Genomic DNA, 25,439 nt, shown 5'->3' with positions numbered 1-25,439 from the left:
AAGTGTTGATCTTAAGCTTTAATCCACTATAAATAAATTCATGTAAATAAATTGTTGTGGGAATTTATGAAGATGTGTTTTCACTCAAGGAGTCAAGTTTGTAAAAGATTGATCTCCTAGCTGCAGGTAAATGTTTGGTCTCCCAAAGAGAAAATCTGACCGGCTCTAGTGATGTTTTCATTATTATTATTTTGGATCTGCTTGAATAAAATACTGCTTATAATGTGTTACCAAAATGAACATTATAAGTTCAAAAATATTGGCTGGTTCCATTTTATAAGCTATAGCTGTGAGTATGTGGAAACTAGTGTGTTTATTATCAACTGGTAAGGATTATTTCACAAATGGTAAATGGTAAATGGCCTGTATTTATATAGCGCTTTACTAGTCCCTAAGGACCCCAAAGCGCTTTACATATCCAGTCATCCACCCATTCACACACACATTCACACACTGGTGATGGCAAGCTACATTGTAGCCACAGCCACCCTGGGGCGCACTGACAGAGGCGAGGCTGCCGGACACTGGCGCCACCGGGCCCTCTGACCACCACCAGTAGGCAACGGGTGAAGTGTCTTGCCCAAGGACACAACGACCGAGACTGTCCAAGCCGGGGCTCGAACCGGCAACCTTCCGATTACAAGGCGAACTCCCAACTCTTGAGCCACAATCGCCCACAAAATCAAAATATGTTTACTTGACAAGGATAACAAGTTGAAATCGCAGAAGGGAATATGCAGTTTTGATTCATCTGTGATTATAATGTCACATTACAAACTTCATCATTCATTAATGCATATATATATATATATAAGATAAGATAAGATAAGATAAGATAACTCTTTATTGTCATTGCACAGTCATACATAGTACAGTAGTACAATGAAATTGGAAAAACTGTCCTACGTCGGCACTACATATAACACAACACGACACGATATGACACATCACAACGTAACAAACAACACAACACAGTATATTAACTTAGTATAAAAAAGAAGAATAAGTGTATGTGTATTGCACACTGTTATTATTGCACATTAATTATTATTGCACCTTGTTATAAATATAAATATTATTGTTATTGTTTTAAACATTGTTACCTCCCCCTAAAAAGTCCAGGGAGGTATCCAGTCAGGTCAGCTATTTACATTGATCAGGGCTATTGCCCTGTTGTAAAAGCTGTCCTTGAGTCTATTTGTTCGGGACCTCAGCAGCCTGAACCTCCTGCCAGACGGCAGCAGCTTAAACACCCGGTGTCCTGGGTGTGTGCAGTCCCGTAGGATGCTGCGTGCCCTCTTGAGACAGCGAGTGCTGTACAGGTCCTTCAGGGAGGGAAGAGGATGTCCAATGATTTTTTGGGCCATGTTGATGACCCTCTGGAGTGCCTTTCTGTGTGCTGTGGTGCAGCTGGAGAACCACACACCGATGCAATATGTCAGCACACTTTCAATGGAGCAGCGGTAGAAGACGGTCAGCAGCTCCTTCTTCAGGTCCATTTTTCTGAGGATTCTCAGAAAGTGGAGACGCTGTTGGGCCTTCTTTAAGACCGCAGAGGTGTTAGAGCTCCATTGGAGGTCTGTGTCTATGTGCACACCCAGAAACTTGAAACTGGAGACCCTTTCCACGCACTCCCCGTTGATGCTGACAGGCTGCAGCTCGGACTTCCTCCTTCTGAAGTCAACTACCAGTTCTTTTGTTTTGGTGGTATTGAGGTCCAGGTTGTTGTCTGCACACCAATCTGACAGCCTCTGAACTTCAGCTCTGTATGCAGTCTCATCTCCCCCTGAGATGAGCCCCACCACAGTGGTATCATCTGCAAACTTGATGACTGTGTTGTCTGGGTGGGAACTAACACAGTCATGTGTGTACAGAGTGTACAGTAGGGGACTCAGTACACAGCCTTGTGGAGAGCCGGTGTTGAGGCTGAGGGCTGAGGAAAGATGAGGCCCCACTCTAACTCTCTGTACACGGTCTGAGAGGAAGTCTCTGATCCAGCGGCAGGTGGTGGAAGGAAGTCCAATTTCCAGCAGTTTATCTATTAGTCTGTCCGGGAGTATCGTATTGAAAGCAGAGCTAAAGTCAACAAAGAGCAGCCTGGCGTAACGGCCCTGCACTTCCAGGTGAGAGATGGTGGTGTGGAGCGTTGTAGCAATGGCATCTTCAGTTGATCTGTTAGCTCTGTATGCAAACTGGAGCGGGTCGAGTGTGGGTGGCAGGCAGGACATGATGTGACGTCGGACCAGTTTCTCGAAGCACTTCATTATAACAGGTGTTAGAGCAACTGGTCGGTAGTCGTTGAGGCTGCTAATGTTGGTACGCTTTGGCAGTGGGACAATTGTGGCTGACTTTAGGCACGGCGGGATGCAGGACTGGGACAGTGAAGTGTTGAAGATTTTAGTGAAGACCCCAGCCAGCTGGTCTGCACACTCTTTTAGGACCTTTGCGGTTACCCCATCTGGTCCGGTGGCCTTCCTGGGGTTCACTGCCCTCAGTGTGCGCCTCACCTCATATTCCTGCACTATGAGGCTTGGGCTGCTGCTGTCCGATGTTTTTGCTGCTGCTGCCTCTGGTCCCTTCACCTCAAAGCGTGCGAAGAAGTGGTTCAGCTCCTCTGCAAGCTCCGCGTTACCCTCAGTCAACGTGGTATTGCCAGGTTTGTAGTTGGTTAAGTGCTGAACTCCCTGCCATACCTGTCGTGAGTTGTTGGTGGTGAAGTGGTCTTCGATCCTTCTCTTGTACGCTGCCTTGGCCTCTCTGATGCCTCTTTTCAACTGAGATCTGGCTGCACTGTACTGCATACCATCACCGGATCTAAAAGCGGCGTCACGTTGCTTATATATATATATATATATATATATATATATATATATATATATATATATATATATATATATATATATATATATATATATATATATATATATATATATATATATGTGTGTGTGTGTGTGTGTGTGCGTTTGTGCGTTTGTATGTTCTGTTTACATCTCCTCCAAAACGTAAACCCTAATTTCTATGCTTAATATATTTTGGCCTGATTATTTGTAAAAAACTGGTATTTTTGCCAGATTGTCCCAGGGTAAAAACTGATGAGATGCCCAGCTGTACACAAGTATGTTGCCTGACATGTGCATAGACATAGTTGTATAATTGTAACTTTTATTACCGCTTTCAGAATAGAAGATCCCATCCTTGCTCTGTAATACGGGAAGTACCCATGTAGGTTGTTTTTTTTCTCACGAATGAGTTTTTCTCAGTTCCAGTTAAGTGGTTGCATGTGTATTACTGCCTTAGCTTGGTCATCCATTCAAATGTAAGTAAGTTATATGCATCCTTCTTTTGTTGACGTCCACCATCACGTTTTATGTTTACTGTGTGTAACTGTACAGAGTCTGGAGTATTTAATTACACTACATTCATACAGACTGTCTGACATTTAACTCAATGTTTTGTGTTATTACATGCCTATTCTATTCTATTAGCACATTTCAAGTGATGTAAAGCTTAAAATATACATTTTAATTTCCTTTTATCAAAATAATATTTTTACAGTGTGCTTTGATGGATATCTGTGTTTTAATATTATCTGGACAGCATTGCTTCACAGATTCATGTTGGGGCAAAGATTTGCATCCTTTTAACAAGCTGCTTTTTACCTGGTTGTCTACATTTTATTCTTTATATATTGTTTATGTAACACTGATGAAGTGCTAATGAATTAATACAGGCTAGGTATTGAGTGAAATATTATTGTCCCATCCTTTCTGAATAAAAATGTCTCTTCAGCACACCCATGAAGCTTACTAAGCAGTATAGCTCTCCTCACAAGAACTTTTGTAATACTTATGAATGAACTTGTGATTTTAGCTTTTGTGTGTCGTTTTCAAAAGTATACATTATGTGAAGACCAATTCAGTGTTGTTTAAACTTAGTTATTGAAATAGTGGAGGAAAATGATTTGTTCACATGTGGTACATATTTCTTTCGGTTTGCTACAGCAGCCTGTATCATTATTCTGTGTGCTGGCAAGTAGAAGTGATAGTTTCTTTTCTGTTTTAGTGAAAACATCATGTGTTGTCACCGATTTACTTTTTCCTGTCAGTTTGGGTTTAGGTTTGTTGCAGATTTATATCTGGATTTGTTCATAATTTTCCAGTCAATAAATGAAGAGCATGGAGCAGTTTCTTATCATTGTTCTATTAGCAGGAGGAACACTTGGTAAGGTTTTCCTCATAAAGATGACAAACATATACATTTTTAGGATTAATAATTTAAACTTGTGTTTTTTCATGCTTTTTTTCCAGCTCTCGTTGCAGTTGATGAGACTACTTGTGACCTCAGGATGAACACAGGTCCATGCTCTCCTATTCTTGAAGGAACTGTGTATATCCAAGTGATGACTAATGCTAGTGGCCGTGAAATGAAGTGTTTGAAAGTGCTTCCCAGTGTGAACATAACTATGTTCAATCTGAAGAAAGAAAAAATAATGATAGACAAGGAATTTAACAACAGACTACAGTTTCTAATCAAGAACGGGACACTCAAGATCACAAACATGAGGAGGAATGATTCAGGTCAATACAGCATTGAGGTCTTTAATTCAGATGGCGTTCAAGAGAAAAATATTCATTTCACCCTGGATGTTAAAGACAATGGAAAAGTTGAAGGCAAGTTATATATTTTGAAGTTATTATAAAGTTAATCAGAAATATAAGCATCTGTCACAACGGGACTGAAGGGACTCAAGCGCAGGCTCTGGGTCGTGAAAAATAAAGAGTGTTTATTTACAGAAACACCAGTTGAGCTATTTACAAAGTGAGGGAAAAGACAGATTCCGGGAATCCACACGAACAGGGAAAGACACTTGCACCAACACACGCTCCTAGGTCCACACTCCATTCACGCTCCACGCCACATGCTCCTCTTCACTCTCCACCAATCCACAAGAAACACAAAGCTGGCTCCAATTCTCACACACTCAGTCACGCAGGTAACACGTGGACAGGTCCAGGGAAATCTATTCACAAAGATACGAGAAGATTACTACGGGAAGATCGCTAGAGATACGAGAATAAACAAGGCCGGGGTTAACACTGACAAGAGTTGGCAACGGTCCAGTGACGAGAAACACAGAGCTGACATCTTATATAGTTACTGGAACATTGTCGAGTGATGAGCCACAGGTGTGAGATTACGAACAGGTGCGTGGGCCAAGGGAGGGAGCCCACAGGTGAGCTCTCCCCAGGCAGTAGGAGGAAGGAGGGACAGTGAGGGAGGGAGAGAGAGAGCAGGAGCAAAAAATCTAAACAAAAACATGTGTAGTCACACTGAACCGACCGGTTAGAAACAGGGACCCTGACAGCATCATGCTGCAGTAAAACTGCAAAACAGTACCCACTTGTGCAACAAATGATAGAAGATCTACTGAAAAAACTACAAAGACAGATGCAAATGTTTCATGCTGCTTGATGTTTCCAAATTCTTGAAGAGAATGAATGGAAAATTTTGCAATATAGTATTTGTCTATCTATTGGTATTTCCAGTTATTTTCACCACACATGGGCTGGTATCCATTTTCATAATGTAATCTTTAACTTTAAACTGTAAAGGGACACTGAATTTTTAAACATGGTCACTGATTAGTGTTAGCTGCACTAAATTAGTACTTTAGGCAGTGAAGAAGAAGTATTATAGTAGAAAATTTGCCAGGAATGAAGCCAATCATTTCCATTTGAAGTGTGAATAATTTAAGCTCATGTTCTTTTGAATGCCTTTTTTCCAGCTCACGTTTCAGTTGATGAGACTACTTGTGACCTCAGGACGAACACATGCCCATGCTCTCCTATTCTTGAAGGAACTGTGTATATCCAAGTGATGACTGATGCTAGTGGCAGTGAAATGAAGTGTTTGAAGGTGCTTCCCAAGGGAAACATAACTGTGTTCAATATAAAGAAAGAAAAAATAACAACAGACAAGGAATTTAACAACAGACTACAGTTTATAATCAAGAACGGGACACTCAAGATCACAAACCTGAAGAGGAATGATTCAGGTCGATACAGCATTGAGGTTTTTAATTCAAATGGAGTCCAAGAGAAAAATATTCATTTCACCCTGGATGTTGAGGACAATGGCAACGTTGAAGGCAAGTTATATATTTTGAAGTTATTATAAAGTTAATCAGAAATATAAGCATCATGTTGCACTAAAACTGCAAAACCGTACAAATCACTTGTCCAACAAATGATAGAAGATCTGAGGAAAAAAACTACAAAGACAGATGCAAATGTTTCATGCTGCTCAATGTTTTCAAATTCTTGAAGAGAATGAATGAAAAATTTTGTGATATAGTATTTGTCTTTCTATTGGTATTTCCAGTTATTTTCACCACACATGGTATCCATACTCATAATTTAATCTTTAACTTTAAAGGGACATTGGACTGTTAAACGTGGTCATTGATTAGTGTTAGCTGCACTAAATTAGTACTTTAAGCAGTGAAGAAGAAGTATTATAGTAGAAAATTTGCCAGGAACGGAGCCAATCATTTCCATTTGAAGTGTGAATAACTTAAGCTCACGTTCATTTGAATGCGTCTTCTCCAGCTCTCATTCCAGGCGATGAGACTACATGTGACCTCAGGACGAACACATGTCCATGCTCTCCTATTCTTGAAGGAACTGTGTATATCCAAGTGATGACTGATGCTAGTGGCCGTGAAATGAAGTGTTTGAAGGTGCTTCCGAGGGGGAACATAACTGTGTTCAATCTGAAGAAAGAAAAAATAACGACAGACAAGGAATTTAGCAACAGACTCACGTTTATAATCAAGAACGGGACACTCAAGATCACAAACGTGAAGAGGAATGATTCAGGTCGATACAGCATTGAGGTCTTTAATTCAAATGGAGTCCAAGAGAAAAACATTCATTTCACGCTGGATGTTAAAGACAATGGAAAAGTTGAAGGCAAGTTATGCAACTTACTCTTTATTGTATATTTATGAAATTGTTATAAAGTTAAACAGAACTATATAAGTATCATACGTTTTCAGTGTGTCTTTTTGATTGGTGTCTGACACTACCAGCTATGGTGGTGTGCTGAGGTTTAATCTACAGGGTGGGCCATTTATATGGATACACTGTAATAAAATGGGAATGGTTGGTGATATTAAAGTCCTGTTGTGGCACATTAGTATATGTGAGGGGGCAAACTCCTCAAGATGGGTAGTGACCATGGGGGCCATTTAGAAGTCGGCCATCTTGGATACAACTTTTGTTTTTTCAATAGGAAGAGGGCCATGTGACACATCAAACTTATTGGTAATGTCACAAGAAAAACAATGGTGTGCTTGGTTTCAACGTAACTTTATTCTTTCATGAGTTATTTACAAGTTTCTGACCACTCCTAAAATGTGTTCAATGTGCTGCCCATTGTGTTGGATTGTCAATGCAACCCTCTTCTCTCAGTCTTCACACACTGATAGCAACACTGCAGGAGAAATGCCAGCACAGGCATCCAGTATCCGTAGTTTCAGGTGCTGCACATCTCGTATCTTCACACCATAGACAATTGCCTTCAGATGACCCCAAAGATAAAAGTCTAAGGGGGTCAGATCAGGAGACCTCGGGGCCCATTCAACTGGCCCACGATGACCAATCCACTTTCCAGGAAACTGTTCATCTAGGAATGCTCGGACCTGGCACCCTTAATGTGGTGGTGCACCATCTTGCTGGAAAAACTCAGGGAACGTGCCAGCTTCAGTGCATAAAGAGGGAAACACATCATCATGTAGCAATTTCAAATATCCAGTGGCCTTGAGGTTTCCATTGATGAAGAATGGACCCACTATGGACAAACCATCACTTTTGTTGTTCCAACAGTCTTGGAGGGATCCGTCTAATGTGGGTTAGTGTCAGACCAATAGCGGTGGTTTTGTTTGTTAACTTCACCATTCACATAAAAGTTTGCCTCATCACTGAACAAAATTTTCTGCGTGAACTGAGGGTCCTGTTCCAATTTTTGTTTTGCCCATTCTGCAAATTCTGTGCGCCGATCTGGGTCATCCTCGTTGACGCGCTGCAGTAGCTGGAGTTTGTAAGGGTGCCATTTGTGAGTAGCTAAAATCCGCCGAAGGGATGTTCGACTAATGCCACTCTCCAGTGACATGCAGCGAGTGCTACGCTGTGGGCTCTTGCTGAATGAAGCTAGGACAGCCACTGATGTTTCCTCATTAGTGACAGTTTTCTTGCGTCCACATTTTGGCAAATCCAACACTGAACAAGTTTCACGAAACTTAGCAAGCAGTTTGCTGACTGTAGCATGGGAGATGGGTGGTCTCGTAGGGTGTCTTGCATTGAAATCTGCTGCAATGACCCGGTTACTGCGTTCACCAGATATCAACACAATTTCGATCCGCTCCTCACGTGTTAACCTCTTTGACATGTCAATGGCTGTGAACAAAGAGAAACATGAAAGAATAAAGTTACGTTGAAACCAAGCACACCATTGTTTTTCTTGTGACATTACCAATAAGTTTGATGTGTCACATGGCCCTATTCCTATTGAAAAAACAAAAGTTGTATCCAAGATGGCCGACTTCTAAATGGCCCCCATGGTCACCACCCATCTTGAGGAGTTTGCCCCCTCACATATACTAATGTGCCACAGATAGGACTTTAATATCACCAACCATTCCCATGTTATTACAGTGTATCCATATAAATGGCACACCGTGTATATAAGAACAATAAACTTTATTTACATGGCACATTTATTAACATTTATTAAGGTTATTCACAGAAAGGGTTGGAAAGAATAACAGATAAGCACAATAATAAATCAGAAACCATAAAAAAGCAAAGCTCAGTGAAGAAACCAACTTGGAGTGTATCAATCTGGATTTCCTGACAACTGAAATGGTTAATCAAGTATTGAGCCACAATGTTAACTGTGCAATGGTAGCTGAAAAAGTGCCAGATGCATTATTTTTTGCACTTGTAACCTGATGCTTCAGCCTTATAAAAAAGTGTCTGTTTCATATTGTGTTACAAACTCAGTGACATCATTTTTGATGGGCACCTTTGTAATTCCAAAAAATGTAGGTAATGCTTTATAGTAAATCGGTTAATAAATAGTAAATTCATAGATAAGTAATATATTAAAAGAGCTTGCATTTGCACAGTCACCTTCCTTTGGGAAAACAACTGAACAACCTCTATTAAACCATTAAAATGTAGTTCACAGATGAAATGTAAAAACTTGTTCTGACTTGTAGAAAAACACTGGGAACCTGCTACATTTAAAATGGCTTAAAAAAGTACTAGCTTTGAAATGTACTCAAAGTAAGAAAGTAACACCAACTCCTTGAAAAACATTCAAAACTTTAACTTGTGAAGCTAGAACTAAACAAACAAAAAACCTAAAACACAGGGAATACATCAAAACAGCTTGGAATAACCAAGGAAACACAAAGACACAAGGAAGGATAAGCAAACGCACTGAAAACGGATGTAATATATACATGAGGGTGATTAGGGAAGAAGAAACACATGGGAAGCAAAACCAAATGCACTGATCTCGGGACGAACAACTGTCAAAATGAAACAGGAAGTACACAAACACGTGACACAGAAACCTGGAGAAGAGCGGGGGAAGAAACAAGGAGACAGATAAGACCACAGGCTCACACAAGCGACACAGGAGTGTGACAAAGACACAAGAGGAGCCTCACTAAACAAGAACACAAGACTAAAGCTGTATAAACTTGAACTTAAATCATCATTATAATACAAAGACCTAATAAATCTGATTTAAAAACATGAGGACTTGCATGTAAACTTCTAATTTCCAGTTGATCAAATACACTTAGAGCTTTTTTAGACTTAGAGCTTTTTATTGTCATTGTGCAGTTTCTTGCACAGCGAAATTGGGTAAATACCACTGAGCAGTCCTTGACTTTATATCTAACATCTCTTCTTCCTCTGCCACTTGAACCCTTGACAAAAATTTTTAAAAACTATTCAAGTAAAGCACAGATACCTGAGAATTCTACTTTAGTACAATAACAAAGTACAAATACTTTCCAACTCTGTATAGTATCAAATAGGGCTGCTCAATTAATCGAATTTTAATCACGATTACGATCTGGGCTTTCAACGATCATTAAAAATGACTGAGCCGATTATTGGCCCCTCCCTCATTTATTCGCGACACCTTAAAGGCCGGTCCGTGAAAATATTGTCGGGCATAAACCGTCCGTGGCGCAAAAAAGATTGGAGACCGCTGATTAAGAGGACCCGAGGGAAGCTCGGAAAGCTAAGCAGAAGTTATTTGGAGAGTGACTGCCGCTGGTTGAAAAGAGTTTAAAAAAAAAAAAACTTCAGTGGTGTTGCACACTATTTTATATTATTTTTTTAAAGTCATTGTTAACCCTTTAAAGCCGGTCAGAGCAGCACGCTCCGTGTTGTGTAACTATTTTTAAATCCCTGTAGAACCTGAACCGTGTAAGCTAGCGCAATAATTTGTTTTGCATATGAAACCGGAGGAGTTTCCTTCCACATATAGCTTTGCAAAAATTGCATAAAAAGCGCTTGCAGGAACAAAAACATAATATTCCAGAAACACGCTTTGCCGATCCATCAGCTGTTCGTAACACTTCCCAAGACTTTGTGGACTGGTGCCAGCTGAACTACCTCCAGATCAACGCCAGTAAAACCAAGGAACTGGTGGTAGACTTCCGCAGGCACAAGCATTCTCCACTGCAACCACTGAACATCCAAGGTATGGACATTGAGGCTGTGGACAGCTACAGGTACCTTGGTGTTCATCTGAACAACAGACTGGACTGGACTCATAACTCAGACGCCCTCTACAGGAAAGGGCAGAGCAGGCTGTACCTGCTGCGGAGACTCAGGTCGTTTGGAGTGGAGGGCCCACTCCTGAAGAAATTCTATGACTCTGTTGTGGCTTCTGCTATCTTTTATGGTGTGGTCTGCTGGGGCGGCAGCATCTCTGCTGGGGACAGGAAGAGACTGAACAGGGTGATCCGAAGGGCCAGCTCTGTTCTAGGATGCCCTCTGGACCCAGTGGAGGTGGTGAGTGACAGGAGAACGGCGGCTAAGCTGTCATCCCTGATGGACAACATCTCCCACCCCATGCAGCAGACTGTGACAGCACTGAGCAGCTCCTTCAGTGGGAGACTGCGGCACCCACGGTGTGGGACGGAGAGATTTCGCAGGTCTTTCCTCCCCACTGCTGTCAGACTCCACAACAAAGACTTTAACTGAACAAACACACACATCCACACATGTGCAATAACACTAAGTGCAATAATCCTTTCTGTCATCGTTGTATTTTTACTCAGTTGTATATAGTATTTGTATTTGTATTCTATTTTTATCTTATTGTATATTTATTTTATTTTATTCTACTGTATATAGTATTTTATTTTATTCTATTCTGTACAGTTGTGTACTGTATTTATTCTTATTGTATTCTAATTTTTGCCTCATAACTTTTGCACTGTCCACTTCCTGCTGTGACAAAACAAATTTCCCACGTGTGGGACTAATAAAGGTTATCTTATCTTATCTTCCCACAGTGAAATGATGCACATGCTGTTTTCTTTGCAAATTTGCATCATAGGATTGTTTTTTGTTTTTCCTGCAGTATATAAAAACTGTATCTCCAAAATAAAACTATGAAGACACTCAAAATAAATTTCCTGTTGTAAACTATTTTTTGCAACTTTATTGTATTTAAAGTTTTGAGGGATAAGCCTCTTAAATTTCTCCAAGTAGAAATATATGTAAACAAAACAAAAGCGATTTTCAATTTTTTTTGTAGTTTATTGCACTTTTTTGCAATTTATGTAATTACTATGGACTTAATGCATACATATTATTAAAATATGGGCTATAACAGTTGTATTGATGTATAGCAACTTGAAATGCTCCCACAAATGGCACTACAGCATGTAAAAAAAAAAAATATAAGCTCTGGTGGACTTGGTTCTATAGTAGGTCTTAAAGGGTTAAATAAATATCGTCAAATAATCGTGATCTCAATTTCAGTGAAAATAATCGTGATTATCATTTTTGCCATAATCGAGCAGCCCTAGTATCAAACAGGAGTGACAGTGATAATTATACTCTTCAAGCCTTTGATTCAGATGGAAGAAAATCAGACGAGCGTATTTTACAGTTGTTTATTCAAGGTATTTTTTCTGTTCTGTTGGCAAACTAAATAATATATCACAAAATATCAAATACATGTATTTTGTTCTTTCCTTGTTTCTTTTTAGAGACTATAGAAAAAGACAGAGATTCTGATTTAAAATCTAAACTCATCTGTGTGTTTCTCTCAGCTCCTGTGTCCTCTGTCCTGCTGGTTTCTGAGTGTCTGTCCCAGGGAGAGAGGAGGGTGTCCTGCTCCTCTGAGGGAGGGGACAGTCCTCAGTACAGCTGGACTCTGGATGGACGCACACTGACAGATGCTGAGCTCCTTTCTGGAAATAATAAGACAAACATCATCACTCTGAAACAGCACGTCTCAGGACATCTGGTCTGCTCAGTCAGGAACAATGTCAGTAATGCCTTCAAAGAAGAGAGGATATCTACCTGTGGTGAGTGAGAACAATACTGATAAAAGCTGATTCTTAGTGTAATTTTTTTTTAAAAGTTATCTCTTTATCTGCTCATAGGCTTTGTTTTCATCAGCTGCTCATTATTTAATGGGACACAGATGTCAGGGTGGGTGCATAAGTCCAGTAATACCCTTTGTCCCGAACCAACAGGAGACCCTTCCACGGCCACACAAACTGCAGTGGGTAAGGAGAATAACATAGTGTCAAATAATCCGCTTTGATTAAACTGCCATCAATAATGACCCAAGGTATTATTAAAGAGGGAAGATTAACTCTGATGAAGGGGATTAATTCATGGTTTTTTTCCCTTTGTCTTATAAAGTATGGTATATAAGCAAAATTCTACAATGACTCTTCTTTCACCGCTCTAACTTGTCATAAATATTTTGTTTTTCTGCACAGGTGCTTCCTGGTTCGTGTTTGGTTTGAAAGCCGCTGTGGTAATTATATCATTAAGTGGAATTTCGCTCTATTTCGCTTGGAAGAAAAAAACAATATTGGAGGGCCCTGCTGTCCCACAAAGGATGGAATATCCAGATAACTCTGTTTTGATGATTGCATTGAGTTCTCACTCCAACACATAGTGTCACTTTTCACCTGTTGTACATTTCTCATGTGTCCTCATAGGCTTGTAAATAAGCATTAGTGGGGGTTTTTTCATTCCACATTTTATTGACAGCTTAGTATATTTTTAGTATATGTCAATATGTTTTTTGTGTTTTTATTATTCAAGAACAGCAATCCAGCAAAATATAATCGAAGTGGAAAATCAGAGAAAGATCTTTGTCTCCTTCTTTCATGTATTATTTATTTTGCAATTGCATTTCATCTGTCTACTTGAAATATATTCCAAAAAGACATTAAGCACATATGTTAGTATTTTTTTATCATGGTGGCTGTGTGGGTGCCAGAGGTTGGACACAAGACTTAGGCTACGTTCACACTGCAGGCGAAAGCGCATTAAATCCGACTTTCTTGACCCTATGCGACCCATATACGATCATGGTATGACAGTGTGGACAGCACAAATCCGATATTTTCAAATCCCACCTATGTCACTTTCGTATGTGGTACTGAGTCCGATACATATCTGATGTTTTAGAAAGCGACTGCTGTTTGGATGGTCATGTTCATGGTCATGATCATTCAATCCATCTTTTACGTCACTTACACAAGACAGACACCAATTATCAGCAAAGACAAACGAGAAAGCATGGCGGCGGAAACTGGAGACGGAGGGAGTCAATGGACAGAAACTGAGGTTTTGGACTTGATTACCATAGGGAGACAATTCTTTTCCGGGCTGTGTTCGAGTGCATTGCCAAAGAAATGGCTGAACGAGGGAAAAGGCGAACGTGGCTACAGTGTCAGAGGAAAGTGAAGAGCCTTTGCTTTCTAAATGGTATTCTTTTTAGGATTGGGAAACATCCTACTGGGTTATGGGATTGGTGTAATGCTATGGAGACGGTTGAACATGTGTTTATTAATTGCAGGAAGTATGTAAGTCAAAGGAGAGTGCTGAGGTTTGAGATGAATGGTGGAATGGAACATTTTTTGTTTTTTGTGTTTTTTTTTGTTTTTTTTTAAGAAGAGGCTCCAATGATTTTTAAGTGAAGTGAGAGTAAAAGCCAGGAGATGGCAGTAGTGCAACATCTTTGGATGCAAGCTGCCGTTAAAACCGACAGAAGAAGAAGAAGAAGAAGAAGAAGAAGGAAAATTAAACAGGGACTAACAGACACACACATGTGTGGGGATAAACAGAATGAATATTAAAAGTACACACTAGAAAAATACTAAACTATAAAGAAGTAACACTTAAGTCATAAATTAACAGAAAGAATCATTAGTCCAAAACCAACTTTAAACGCTGGGTAAGAGACACAAGGACCATTACAGTTTTTGTTGTTTTTTAAATTAAATTAAATAATTGATGGATAATTGCTTAATTTAAATCAATAATAATAATAATAATAATAATAATAATAATAATAATAACAATAATAATAATTATTAGTCTACATAAAAGTGTTTCCCATCAGTGTTAAATTGATTAATATTTTTGCTGTATACGGCTGAGCTAATTTTAAATACTTTATTATGTGTTTAATGTGAAGCTTCATATTTTGTGTTTGTAGTGGCAGTTGTTTATTAGCTCAGAAACACAGGCCTATATCTTGATTTTTCAAAAAAAAAAAAGCTTGTTTACTTCCTGATGCTACCTGTATTTCCATATGAAGTGCAGGTCAGAACTGATCTCAGAACAGGGAAAGCAGAGCCACTGGAAGCCTATGTGGCAAGCTTCTAGCAGATCTACCATCAGTTTACAGACCAAAAGTTTATCTACAAAGTACATGCGCAAACGACCAGGAACACGTTACTGACCTCTCAGTTTGCCCAGCTCCAGTTATCATTCACAGTAACCAGATTGCGCTACACTTTGCTATGAGATGAAATAAGCACAGCTTTGACAGATGACTGTAGCCACAAGGTGGCAGTAATGTCAAGGATAGATGCACTTATTAACTGACGGGCGAGGAGCTTTATGGCAGTGCTTTCTGATATCAAAGTAGCTTTAAATTGCTTTGCTTTTCCTGACAGAATACTACTGATAAAATATGAATTTATTAATTATCTGCTAACAAAAATATTATTTGTGGTTATTTTTGGCCTGTTTCTATCAATATTTCAAGCAATCTTTGACAGCATTTTATTTCCTGTTCAGTTAACTGTCTTTGTACTGTGTCATCAGCTTATCCTGTTAAGCTTTGCTGACATTTCAACTGTGGGCTGTTTCATTGAACAAAAACCTATCATCAGTATGCAGAGGTGTGAGGTTTCCCTCTACTGGTTTACCAAGGGGTTACTGTTGTTTATACATAATGTCTGTACTCAGTAAAACTCTTTGTTAATAACGTGCCAGTAGTTGAAATAAATGATACCTATAGAAGAAAAGCTATGTAAGACTGAAATTCAAAGCATAATATGTCTTCAAACCATAGACAACCAGTGTTGGGTGAAGGAATTGAACCAGAAGAGAGCGAGTGAGTTGAGCTCTGCAACAGAAAAGTTACAAAGCAAAGGCATGGGTGTTAGACAAGTGTGAAATAACACCACAGTGTGAATGTATGTATTTGATCACTTTGCATGTATATTTCTCCTTTCTGCTAAGAAGGTGTGAAGAGTTTCCTTTGCCATTTCATAAGGTTGTGAATTATAAACATTGAATCAGCAATTTCACAATCTAAAAATCTCAAAAACATTATTTTAAATTTTTAAAAATTTTCAGGAAACTCAACATTAATCACTATCAATAGAATTTATGACATGACTAGAAAATCAAGAGTTGTTCTTTTTGTTGTCAGGACACATGAAAACGTATTTTTACTATTAAGCCAAAGTGCTACAAGATCGAGTTGTAGTTGTAGCTGAAGATGTTCATTCTCTCAGGGGGGGAACTGACTGGATCCTCTGACATTTTGATATACAGCTGTGAGATTGCGCAAGTCAGTGTGTTTACTGTCACTACTTAAGTTGTTGCATGTTCTTTCTCAATGTGAAGATCGTTCTAAACTACAGATAGAGTGTGAAAGTATACTATGGTGAAGGGTCAGAATATAAGCAAGAAGAAACATACAGAGGCTCTTCGTGGTAAAAGCTGCATCTGAGCTTGTCGTGTGTGTAGTGACCCTTACTGTTGTGGTTACAATGACAATCTTTTCTTTTATGTTAAAACCTAACATCTAACCTCAACACACTGAGCAGTACAACAATCATTAATGTCTGTAAATGTGTTTTGAGCAATTAAGCTCAGATGTATCAAATAAAATATTTATAGCTTAATTATACATTATAATGCCTGTCATGTCTGTGTTAAACTGGCATCAATTTGTTTGTAAACTTCTTTTTTTGGGTTATATCTATTTAAAAGAAAATATTACAGTCTCAGTGAAACTGCATTATTAGTTGGAGTATAAAATGACACGACTGGTTTTGGGAGTTTAAGTGTCACTAAATTGATACACAACTTCTCTCTCTACAGTTCTATTGTAGTTACATCCTGCCTCGTGTGAGTTTATGCATTCTTATCTGAATCTGATCAGTAACACCAAGCAATGGAAACCAATGAAAACTGAGTACAGTTTATTTGAAGCCGATCACTTACAGGAAACATGGTCATTCTAAACTGGGCCTATTTGCATCTTGGTAAAATAAAGGAGCTTATCTGAAAGTTGCCTGCTGAGTCCACAGAGGCTGAATAGTAAAGAAGAAGCATAGAAGCTATGTTTGGAGTGTAGGTGATGCTATAGGAGACTCTTAAGGTGAGCTGTGTTTACTTATTTATAACCTGCAGTCAGTGTGACAGAACAGTTACTGAATACATTTCGATATCCTGTGTTTTATACATAAACACAAAGCTGAGAACAAAAGTTGAAAACCAACTCAAAGCTACTTTAAAGTGATCACCTCAGTGATTCGTCTGTAAAAACGCGAAGAGGGTTTGCTGGTGAATCAGCCGGCCATTCCAAAAGTTAAACAATACTGCTTCACAGTTTCATGCTGTTGCAATGCTTTGCATCTCTTTTTTCTTTCTATATTGCTTATTTCCCTTCCTTTCATGCAAACCTAAGCACTCAAAAAGGCATCTCTCCCTCACAGCCTGTAAAGACTGCTAAGCAACAGCGCTCTCCCCCCAGGACACTTCTACACTATTTGTGAATTGTTGCCTGTGCTTTCTAGGAAGAAAACTCAAGACCATCGTAAACAAGAGATATTGTATGATAATCACCCTTTAAAAGTTTCGCTTTAGTGATACTGTCGCGGCCTTTTACGTTCCAAACACCAAAAAAGTCCAAGAAAAGGCCGTGGGTGGCAACGGGAGGTTTGTTTTAGAACGCACTTCTGACTCCATTGTTTAAAAATCATATGCCGTTTATTTCGTGGAAAATTACAAACAGAAATCAGCCAAATAACTTCTTAAAACTTAAAATTAAATGAAAGTTAACTTAATTTGCTTTAACAACTTCAAAAGTGTTCCAAAAATCATTTTCTAACCCTCCCGTCTTCCCATCTGACATTTGGCAAACAAAAAACCTCTTTACCACACCCATCCAGGGTGCTCTTAATCTCTTGATTAATGGGAGGGTCCATAAGCTAATAAACCAATCACTTTCCAAAAGCTTCTCCAATAAAATTTATTACAAATTTACATAACAAAACCAGGTCAGTATATTCTTACACCTTTAAAGAAAAAACAAAAATGAATACAAATTGCATTTTATAAACATTCAACAAAAATGGCCACAACAGATACAGTGTTGTCTAGACTCAGTTTTGCAAGTACAATTAAAACAGGGAGAGGAAAATGAGAAGGAGAAGTAAGACAGTTTAGCTTATTTTATTCTTTTTACAAAAATACTGTGTCTACATCATCACCCATTTACTGTTTCAGTGTGAACTAAAGGTCCCAGCAGATTTATAGCCAGATTTGCTCATAATTTCATTTCATTTTTAAAGTGCATTTTTTAAAATTTACTTTTCAAGATTCAAACCAAAGCGTGGATGAATAAGGATCATGGAGCAGTTTCTAATCCTTTTGCTAGTAGTAGCAGGAACTCATGGTAAGATTGTCCTCAAAATGATGCCAAAAATGTACATTTGGAGTGTGAATAATTTAAACTCACAATCTTTTGAATGCATCTTTTCCAGCTTTCTTTCCAGTTGATGAGACCACATGTAATCTTACCAAGAACACATGTCCATGCTCTCCTCTTCTTAAAGGAACTGTGTATATCCAAGTGATGACTAATGCTAGTGGCCGTGAAATGAAGTTTTTGAAGGTACTTCCCAAGGGGAACATAACTGTGTTCAGTCTGAAGAAAGAAAAAATAACAACAACAGACAAGGAATTTAACAACAGACTACAGTTTATAATCGAGAACAGGACACTCAAGATCACAAACATGCGGAGGAATGATTCAGGTCAATATACTGTTGAGGTCTTTAATTCCAATGGAGTCCAAGAGAAAAAAATTAATTTCACCCTGGATGTTAAAGACAATGGCAAAGGTGAAAGCAAGTTATGTAAGTTACTTATGATTTTATAGCTTTAAAGTTATTGTAAAGTTTATCACAAATCATATAAACGCCATCTGAGTAGAACTGCAAAGCACAGTGTACATCACTTGTGCAACATATAACAGAATTTCAAAGGAAAAACATATATCCACACTCAGACACAACTTTAATGTTTAAGGTTTCCAGATTCTTGAAGTGAATGAACAGAATGTGTGATATAACATCTGTGTATCTATTAGTATTACCAGTTATTTTAGTTACACATGGGCTGCTATTAATATTACTGATTTAATATTAAACTTTATGCTTTAAAGTCATACTGAAGCTTTCCACTTGGTCACCAATCATTATTAGCTGCACCAAATGAGAAAATTAAAGTGTCAAGCACAAGTATAATAGTAGATGTGGTTGTGATTGTGCTGCTTTCACACAAGTTTTCCATGCAGCTTTTTTTGGGTGTCTAACAGCTATCATCTCTGGTGTTGTTTGGTGAGGTATAACAATATAATGTACTTTTTTTTACATAGCACAATTCTTAAGTAGCTTCTGCACAGAAAGAATAAAAAAGATTCAAAAATAAGAACAAGCTTGAATGAGAAACGATGAAAGAAACAAAAAAAGTTCTGAAGACCTGTACTGAGGTCAGTTAATGGTATTTGTGTTTAAAAAAAACTCCTGCCAGATGCATTATTGTTTAAAAAAACAATAATACCTCATTCTGAGATAACTTCAACATGAGTATGCGGTTAAATTAATTATAGCAATGAGAATTTTAGTTATCAAATTATATGGAAAAGTAAATCTAAAACTATCCTTTGCTTAATCCTCTGTTTTTCCCATTTTGGAAAATCACTGAATTACTGATATTAATCCATTAAAAGGTTTTTTTGTTTTTTTGTTTGTTTTTGTTTTTTTGTAGAAAGGCTACAGGTTATGTACAACATTTAACATTTTTTCTATTTGATGATGATGTGACTGTAAAGCTACAGTGACCGACAGCAACTACTACTTGGAGGGCATTGAACAATGAAAATTGTCAATGTTTTGATTGTGTTTATTTTGTTTATTTTTTCTGTTTATTTGCAGGTGTGGAAACTTACTGTGATGGCAGACAGGATGGAGCTCTGTGTTATGGAGCTTTGGGAGGAACTGTGGACATCCAGCTGATGGACAGCACCTCAAAAATAACAAGATACAAACTGTTAAAGAATTCATTAAAAATACTAGATGTCAGAAATAATAAGGTTATTTCTAATATAGTACAAGATAGATCAGTCATTCTCCCCTTTAATGGGACATTTAGGCTCAGTGACCTGAGCAGGAATGACAGTGGTAATTATACCCTTCAAACCTTTGATTCAGATGGAAGATCAACAGGCGAGCAGACTTTACAGTTGTTTATTCAAGGTAAATAATGAGAGTAAATTTTTCTCCGATTGGGAAATGATGACAATTTGTAGATAGAAATTTAACATTGTGAAATTTATTTTTCATTTGAGACTATAACGAATTAGATTTTGATGTAAAATCTAAACATATTTTTTTAACCTTTTGTATTCAAGGTAAACATTAATAGTAAATATTAAATGTTAAAATACTTTAATAATAATAAAAAAATAACAATAATAACTATCCTCTATGGGAAATTGACAACAATTACACACACACACACACACACATATATATATATATATATATATATATATATATATATATATATATATATAAACACACACATAATAGTTTTAGTTAAATAATAGTTAAATTTCATGTATTTTGTATTTTCCCTGTTCTTCATTGGACAATATAAATAATAACGCGCATCTTAAAATCAATAGTCATCTGTGTCTATTTGTCTCAGCTCCTGTGTCCTCTGTCCTGCTGGTCTCTGAGTGTCTGTCCCTGGGAGAGAGGAGGGTGTCCTGCTTCTCTGAGGGAGGGGACAGTCTTCAGTACAGCTGGACTCTGGATGGACGCACACTGACAGATGCTGAGCTCCTTTCTGGAAATAATAAGACAAACATCATCACTCTGAAACAGCACGTCTCAGTAGATCTGGTCTGCTCAGTCAGGAACAACGTCAGTAATGTCTTCAAAGAAGAGAAAATATCTATCTGTGGTGAGTGAACACATTATTAATAAAAGCTAAATAGCAATTTGTGTTTATTATGGGCACTGTAAGGTTTTCATAAATCTTTCGATTGTTTGCTCATTTCTATTGTTTGCACATTAGTCAACAGGGCACAAATATCATATCCACCCATTCCATTCTGCTTATCAGGGTGGTGGAGAGGGCTGGAGTCAATCTCAGCTATCTTAGGGCAAGAGGCAGGCTACACCTTTGACAGGTCCCCAGACTGATTTAGGGCTAACACAGAGAGACAGACAACCATTTCCACTCATACCTATGGGATATTTACATTAACCAGTTAACTTAACCCAACTGATCTCATGAAATCAAAATGTCAGCAATGATGACTGGTACTTTAGCAAATAAAAATGGAGTTTTATGAAGTGGATTCACTGATGTTTATTTTCTTTGTTGTTTTCTTCATTTGTTGACTTATTTGTTTTTATGTCATTTATTTTTGCAGCAGTAATTTTGCTATTGATGGTTCGTGTCCTCTCAGCACTCGTGATTTTCTTAGTTGTGGGTATAGCAGTCATCTGTTTTCAGAAGAAGAAACAAAACAACATATCTGCAAGACAAGAAGGTACAAAACTTTCATTGTGCTCACTGCACTCTGGTTGTTTATTGCTCTTTTTATAAATTGATAATACATTTAAATATATAAAGAATAAAATTTGCTCTTGCTTTTTTAAAAAAACAAACAAACAACCGTTTTACTTTCTTAAATATTGATAAGGAATGTCTTGATGCATGCTCAGTTATTCAGTTAAGTAAATCCCAAAAGGTTGATTCTGATCATGTTGATAAAGAAGTCATGTGAACTCACAAAAAAGACAATTTTAAATCAGTTTGTGTGTGATTTTTGCTCAGAATCTGAAATGACATTAAAAAATGTTTATCATTTCCTGTTTCTTTTTAACTCCTGTCAATCTGCACAAGTCACACTATTGTATTAATGACTTACTGAGCTTTATTTTATCTTCTTGTTACTCTGCAGAGGAAGAAGATGACGAAGTGGAGCAAAGAGCAGCAGTGAAGGTGTCAGACACAATATGCCCAAGTCAAGACTAAAAAGCGATGTAGGCACACAAAACCGACAGGAGGTGATTGCTTGTATGCCAAGGCCCATAAAGGTAATTTAAGTGATTGCTGAGTTTAGGTGGGCTGCAACACTGAAAGTCCATGGAGGAGAAGGTGATGGAAAGATACCTAAAGGTTTTTCATTTAATGTGATTTCACATCAGACTAATCATCAAAGCTCATTAATATTGATTTTCATTACCGGTACTTCGAGTTCCAAATTACGACAGGGCATCAATGCATCCAGTCTTAGAGTCTTAGATTCTCTCTATATTTAATTACAGAAGCACTGTATGTGTTTTCTGCATTTGTATTTTGTTGAAGGTCTGATGGAACAAAGACTGTGATTGTAATGAGGGACTTTCTTTTAATTTGAAATTGACTAGTTTTTGACTTTGTAATTGTGGAAATTAATCATCAGATTAAACTGTTGCATGACTGCAGTGCAACCAGTACTCTGGGCAGTGATAAAACATCCAAATTCCAGCTTCTCTTATAGAATTATTATTTTTAAAGAATAATCAAACACATTGTGTTATTTGGTGTCATCACTACTAAGCAGTACTGGCAGTATAACAAACACACATTCTTTATACATTTAAACACAAATCAGATCAGATTTCTTTATATGACACCAAATCATAACATCTCATGAAACATCACACAGTAAAACCTTAGAGTATTGTAGATTTGTGCACTGCTAAACTACTTTTTATAGTGATTAAAATAAGCATCAGTTTTGGATCTATGGGCACATGCGCAACACAGTGGAAGCCTTTTTTCACTTACAACAACCTATAAATGCTTTGAATACTGGACAGTAAATTGACAATAAGCTTCAGCACGAATATCAAAGAGATCTTCAGAGTCAAGATAACATTTAATCAGCTCAACTATGCTTTTATAATTATGTTCTTGCTTTTTTATTCAATGTCAATATTAGATAAACAACAAAATGCACATGTAGAGATAAATTTGGAGACAGTGACATTATTCTTTTTTGTTTAAGATTGTATCATTGTGCATTTGGTAATTTACAGAAATATTTAGATATACTGAAATGCACGTCTAACATAAACTTTGAGATGGTTGAATGATGTTGATAATTATTGTGTTACTGATGTCTTTGGAGTCTGTTTCACATCCACATCCTATCAGCATTACTGATGAACAAAGCTCTAAAGTTATTAAATATTTAATACTTTAATCTCGTTGACTTTTTGCATCATTTTTAAAATAAAAAAAACAAAAACAAAAAACAAAGGTTTCAGTGAGCTATCCTTATAATTACAGATCTCACATCTCTTTCAATAATCTTTGGCTCCAAAGGCTAATAACTACTTTGTGTTGAGCATTTAGGATTATTAAAGTAAGCATGATAGTCAGTGGTGAAAATATTCTCCAAGCCTACTATTGATACTGGTAGTAAAGCAGACAGTCTCATTATTGACAAAATTAATTGTGTTACAGTATCTGTGAAAAATGCGCAGAAAAGTGCACATTGTTTTTTGCATTTGCAGCCTGATATTCCAAGATCATACATTACGTGATAAAAAACCTAGCTGGACCTTTTATGTTGGAAACAGTTACACAGACTTTGAAGGCTACTACTTTTGTGTGCATTTTCTGTTTCACACAGTTTAGTTTTACTTATATCAGCTTTTTGTTAGATTTAAGCACTAAAACCTCAAGATTAAATCTGTCCTATTAATAACCCTTTACCTTAAAAAAAAAAAAAACAATGGAGGTGTGCCGAAGCAGCTATGTATCTACAGCTTTTTAATAATACTTACTTTTAAACTGTTACCAAATTCCACACTTGAATAGAGAGAAACAGCTTTAATCTGAAAACAGTCATCATCCCAGTCTGTGCTCCTGATAACACTGTCTGTTGTGTACAGAGAAGTGAAGCAACATAAGAGGTCAGGTAAAACTCAACACGCCAGCTCATCATGTATTTAAAGGGTTAGTTGTATTGGCAATTACAGACCATGTTTGTGTTTCAATCCGATCCTATCATGAAAAAATGGATACAGGAGGCCAACTCAAGGGGTTCAGCACAGCAGGATGTCATGATTCGGCTGTGTGGCAGGCAGGAGAGGACCCAAACGCAAACTCACGGAGACAAAACGTAAACTCAAAAACACAGCTTTAATGCTGGCAAAAAGTGGAACACGAAAACAGTACTAAACTAAACTGGGAACGCTAAACATAAAGTATACCAGGAACCACAGGGAGAATCACACACAGTATGAAGGAGACTACGACACTGACAAAGAGAAACACAGGGCTTAAATACACAGAGGGATAACGAGGGAATGAGACACAGAAGGAGGGCACAGCTGGGAGAAATCAGGACTGACGAGACAAGCAAAGCAGGGCACATTCACATAAGACACGGAACTTCAAAGTAAAACAGGAAGGATCACACAGAGACGCGAACTTGACACAGTGGAGACAGCAACTAAGAAACACAGAGACATAAACCATAAGGCAGAGGACTCTAAGAACCGAAAGACACAGAGGGGAAATCAAACATGCAGACACAGACTTACACAGAACAGAGGGGACACAGAGAAACATGAAGGGCAAGGGATCGAAACTAGAAACCATAAAATAACTCACACAAGTACAATATTACAAACATCACAAGGAACTAAAAACGCTGGGTCAGGGGACCGAGGACCATGACACAGGATAGATGCAACAGAGCAAGGGAGAAACTGCAAAATGGAGATCAATGATATCTGGGACCTGGAAAGCATGGCAAGGAGATCATGAAGTTGTTTTGTTTTTTTTGGTACCAGTGTTGGTTATGGAGAAGGAAAAGTAACAGGTGAGTGCATGTGAGAGAGTATACCCCTATAATACTGCTGTAATGGTTTCTAGAGCAGTAAGACTGTTATGGACATGAATGCAACATACCGTTGGACCGCTAATTATAGGGAAGGGTCAAAAAGGGTCAAAGACTTTTAAAACTCACTGAGCAACACAACAATCATTAATGTCTGTAAATGTGTTTTGAACAAGTAATATGTTATTTAAATGTCTCAAATAAAATATTTATAGCTTAATTATAAATTATAATGACTGTCATGTCTGTGTTAAATTGGAATCAAATTTTTCATTAACTTCTTTTTTTTTGGGTTAATTTTATTCAAATGTAAAAATTAAAGTCCATTAATTAGTTGGACAATAAAATGACATGACTTGGTTTAGAATTTTAGTGTCACTAAATTGATAAACAACTTCTCTCTCTTCTCTCTCTGCAGTTCTATTATAGCTACATCCTGCCTATTGTGATCAATGGAAACCAATGACAACTGTGTTCAGTTGTTAAGATTAAAAAACTGTGAAGCAGTCGCATCCTGGATGGTCTGTATTTACCACAGGAAACATGGTCAGTGAAGGCTGGGCCTGTTTGTATCTTGGTAAAGTATAGGACGTTGTCTGAAAGTTGCCAGCTGAGTCAAAAGAGGCTGAATAGTAAAGAAGCACAGAAGC

At 37.8% G+C, this 25,439-nt stretch overlaps 2 protein-coding genes across 2 annotated transcripts; both read left to right on the top strand.

Annotated features, from left to right (window-relative positions):
* The first annotated feature begins 4,166 nt into the window (after window positions 1-4,166).
* LOC147337929 (uncharacterized) lies at window positions 4,167-13,263 on the top strand. Its single transcript, XM_086309227.1, has 8 exons — window positions 4,167-4,221; window positions 4,308-4,670; window positions 5,786-6,148; window positions 6,609-6,971; window positions 12,119-12,220; window positions 12,371-12,628; window positions 12,707-12,832; window positions 13,052-13,263. The coding sequence occupies exons 1-8, from the start codon at window positions 4,167-4,169 to the stop codon at window positions 13,231-13,233; spliced, it is 1,812 nt and encodes a 603-aa protein (XP_086165353.1). The 3' UTR covers window positions 13,234-13,263.
* Window positions 13,264-18,218: 4,955 nt separating this feature from the next.
* Window positions 18,219-21,926, top strand: LOC147337928 (uncharacterized). The gene is made up of 6 exons (XM_086309215.1): window positions 18,219-18,267; window positions 18,356-18,721; window positions 19,811-20,131; window positions 20,586-20,843; window positions 21,319-21,438; window positions 21,853-21,926. The coding sequence occupies exons 1-6, from the start codon at window positions 18,222-18,224 to the stop codon at window positions 21,924-21,926; spliced, it is 1,185 nt and encodes a 394-aa protein (XP_086165341.1). The 5' UTR covers window positions 18,219-18,221.
* The last annotated feature ends 3,513 nt before the right edge of the window (window positions 21,927-25,439 follow it).

Source organism: Aulonocara sp. 'chitande type north' Nkhata Bay, linkage group LG2 (assembly GCF_057382095.1).
Source record: "Aulonocara sp. 'chitande type north' Nkhata Bay isolate Kocher_YH1m ecotype deep benthic linkage group LG2, A_spYH_male_GT1.1, whole genome shotgun sequence".
NCBI lineage: Eukaryota > Metazoa > Chordata > Actinopteri > Cichliformes > Cichlidae > Aulonocara > Aulonocara sp. 'chitande type north' Nkhata Bay.
The sequence above is the reverse complement of the archived record's forward strand: the minus strand, read 5'-3'. Positions and strand labels throughout refer to the sequence as shown.

What these genes read in the sequence shown, in the direction of transcription:
- LOC147337929 (XM_086309227.1), top strand. Translation starts at nt 4,167, where the DNA reads ATGAAGAGCATGGAGCAGTTTCTTATCATTGTTCTATTAGCAGGAGGA. An exon ending in ATTAGCAGGAGGAACACTTG is followed by an intron (nt 4,222 to 4,307) that starts GTAAGGTTTTCC and finishes CTTTTTTTCCAG; the next exon opens with CTCTCGTTGCAGTTGATGAG. An exon ending in AGACAATGGAAAAGTTGAAG is followed by an intron (nt 4,671 to 5,785) that starts GCAAGTTATATA and finishes CCTTTTTTCCAG; the next exon opens with CTCACGTTTCAGTTGATGAG.
- LOC147337928 (XM_086309215.1), top strand. Translation starts at nt 18,222, where the DNA reads ATGGAGCAGTTTCTAATCCTTTTGCTAGTAGTAGCAGGAACTCATG. An exon ending in AGTAGTAGCAGGAACTCATG is followed by an intron (nt 18,268 to 18,355) that starts GTAAGATTGTCC and finishes CATCTTTTCCAG; the next exon opens with CTTTCTTTCCAGTTGATGAG. An exon ending in AGAGAAAATATCTATCTGTG is followed by an intron (nt 20,844 to 21,318) that starts GTGAGTGAACAC and finishes TTATTTTTGCAG; the next exon opens with CAGTAATTTTGCTATTGATG.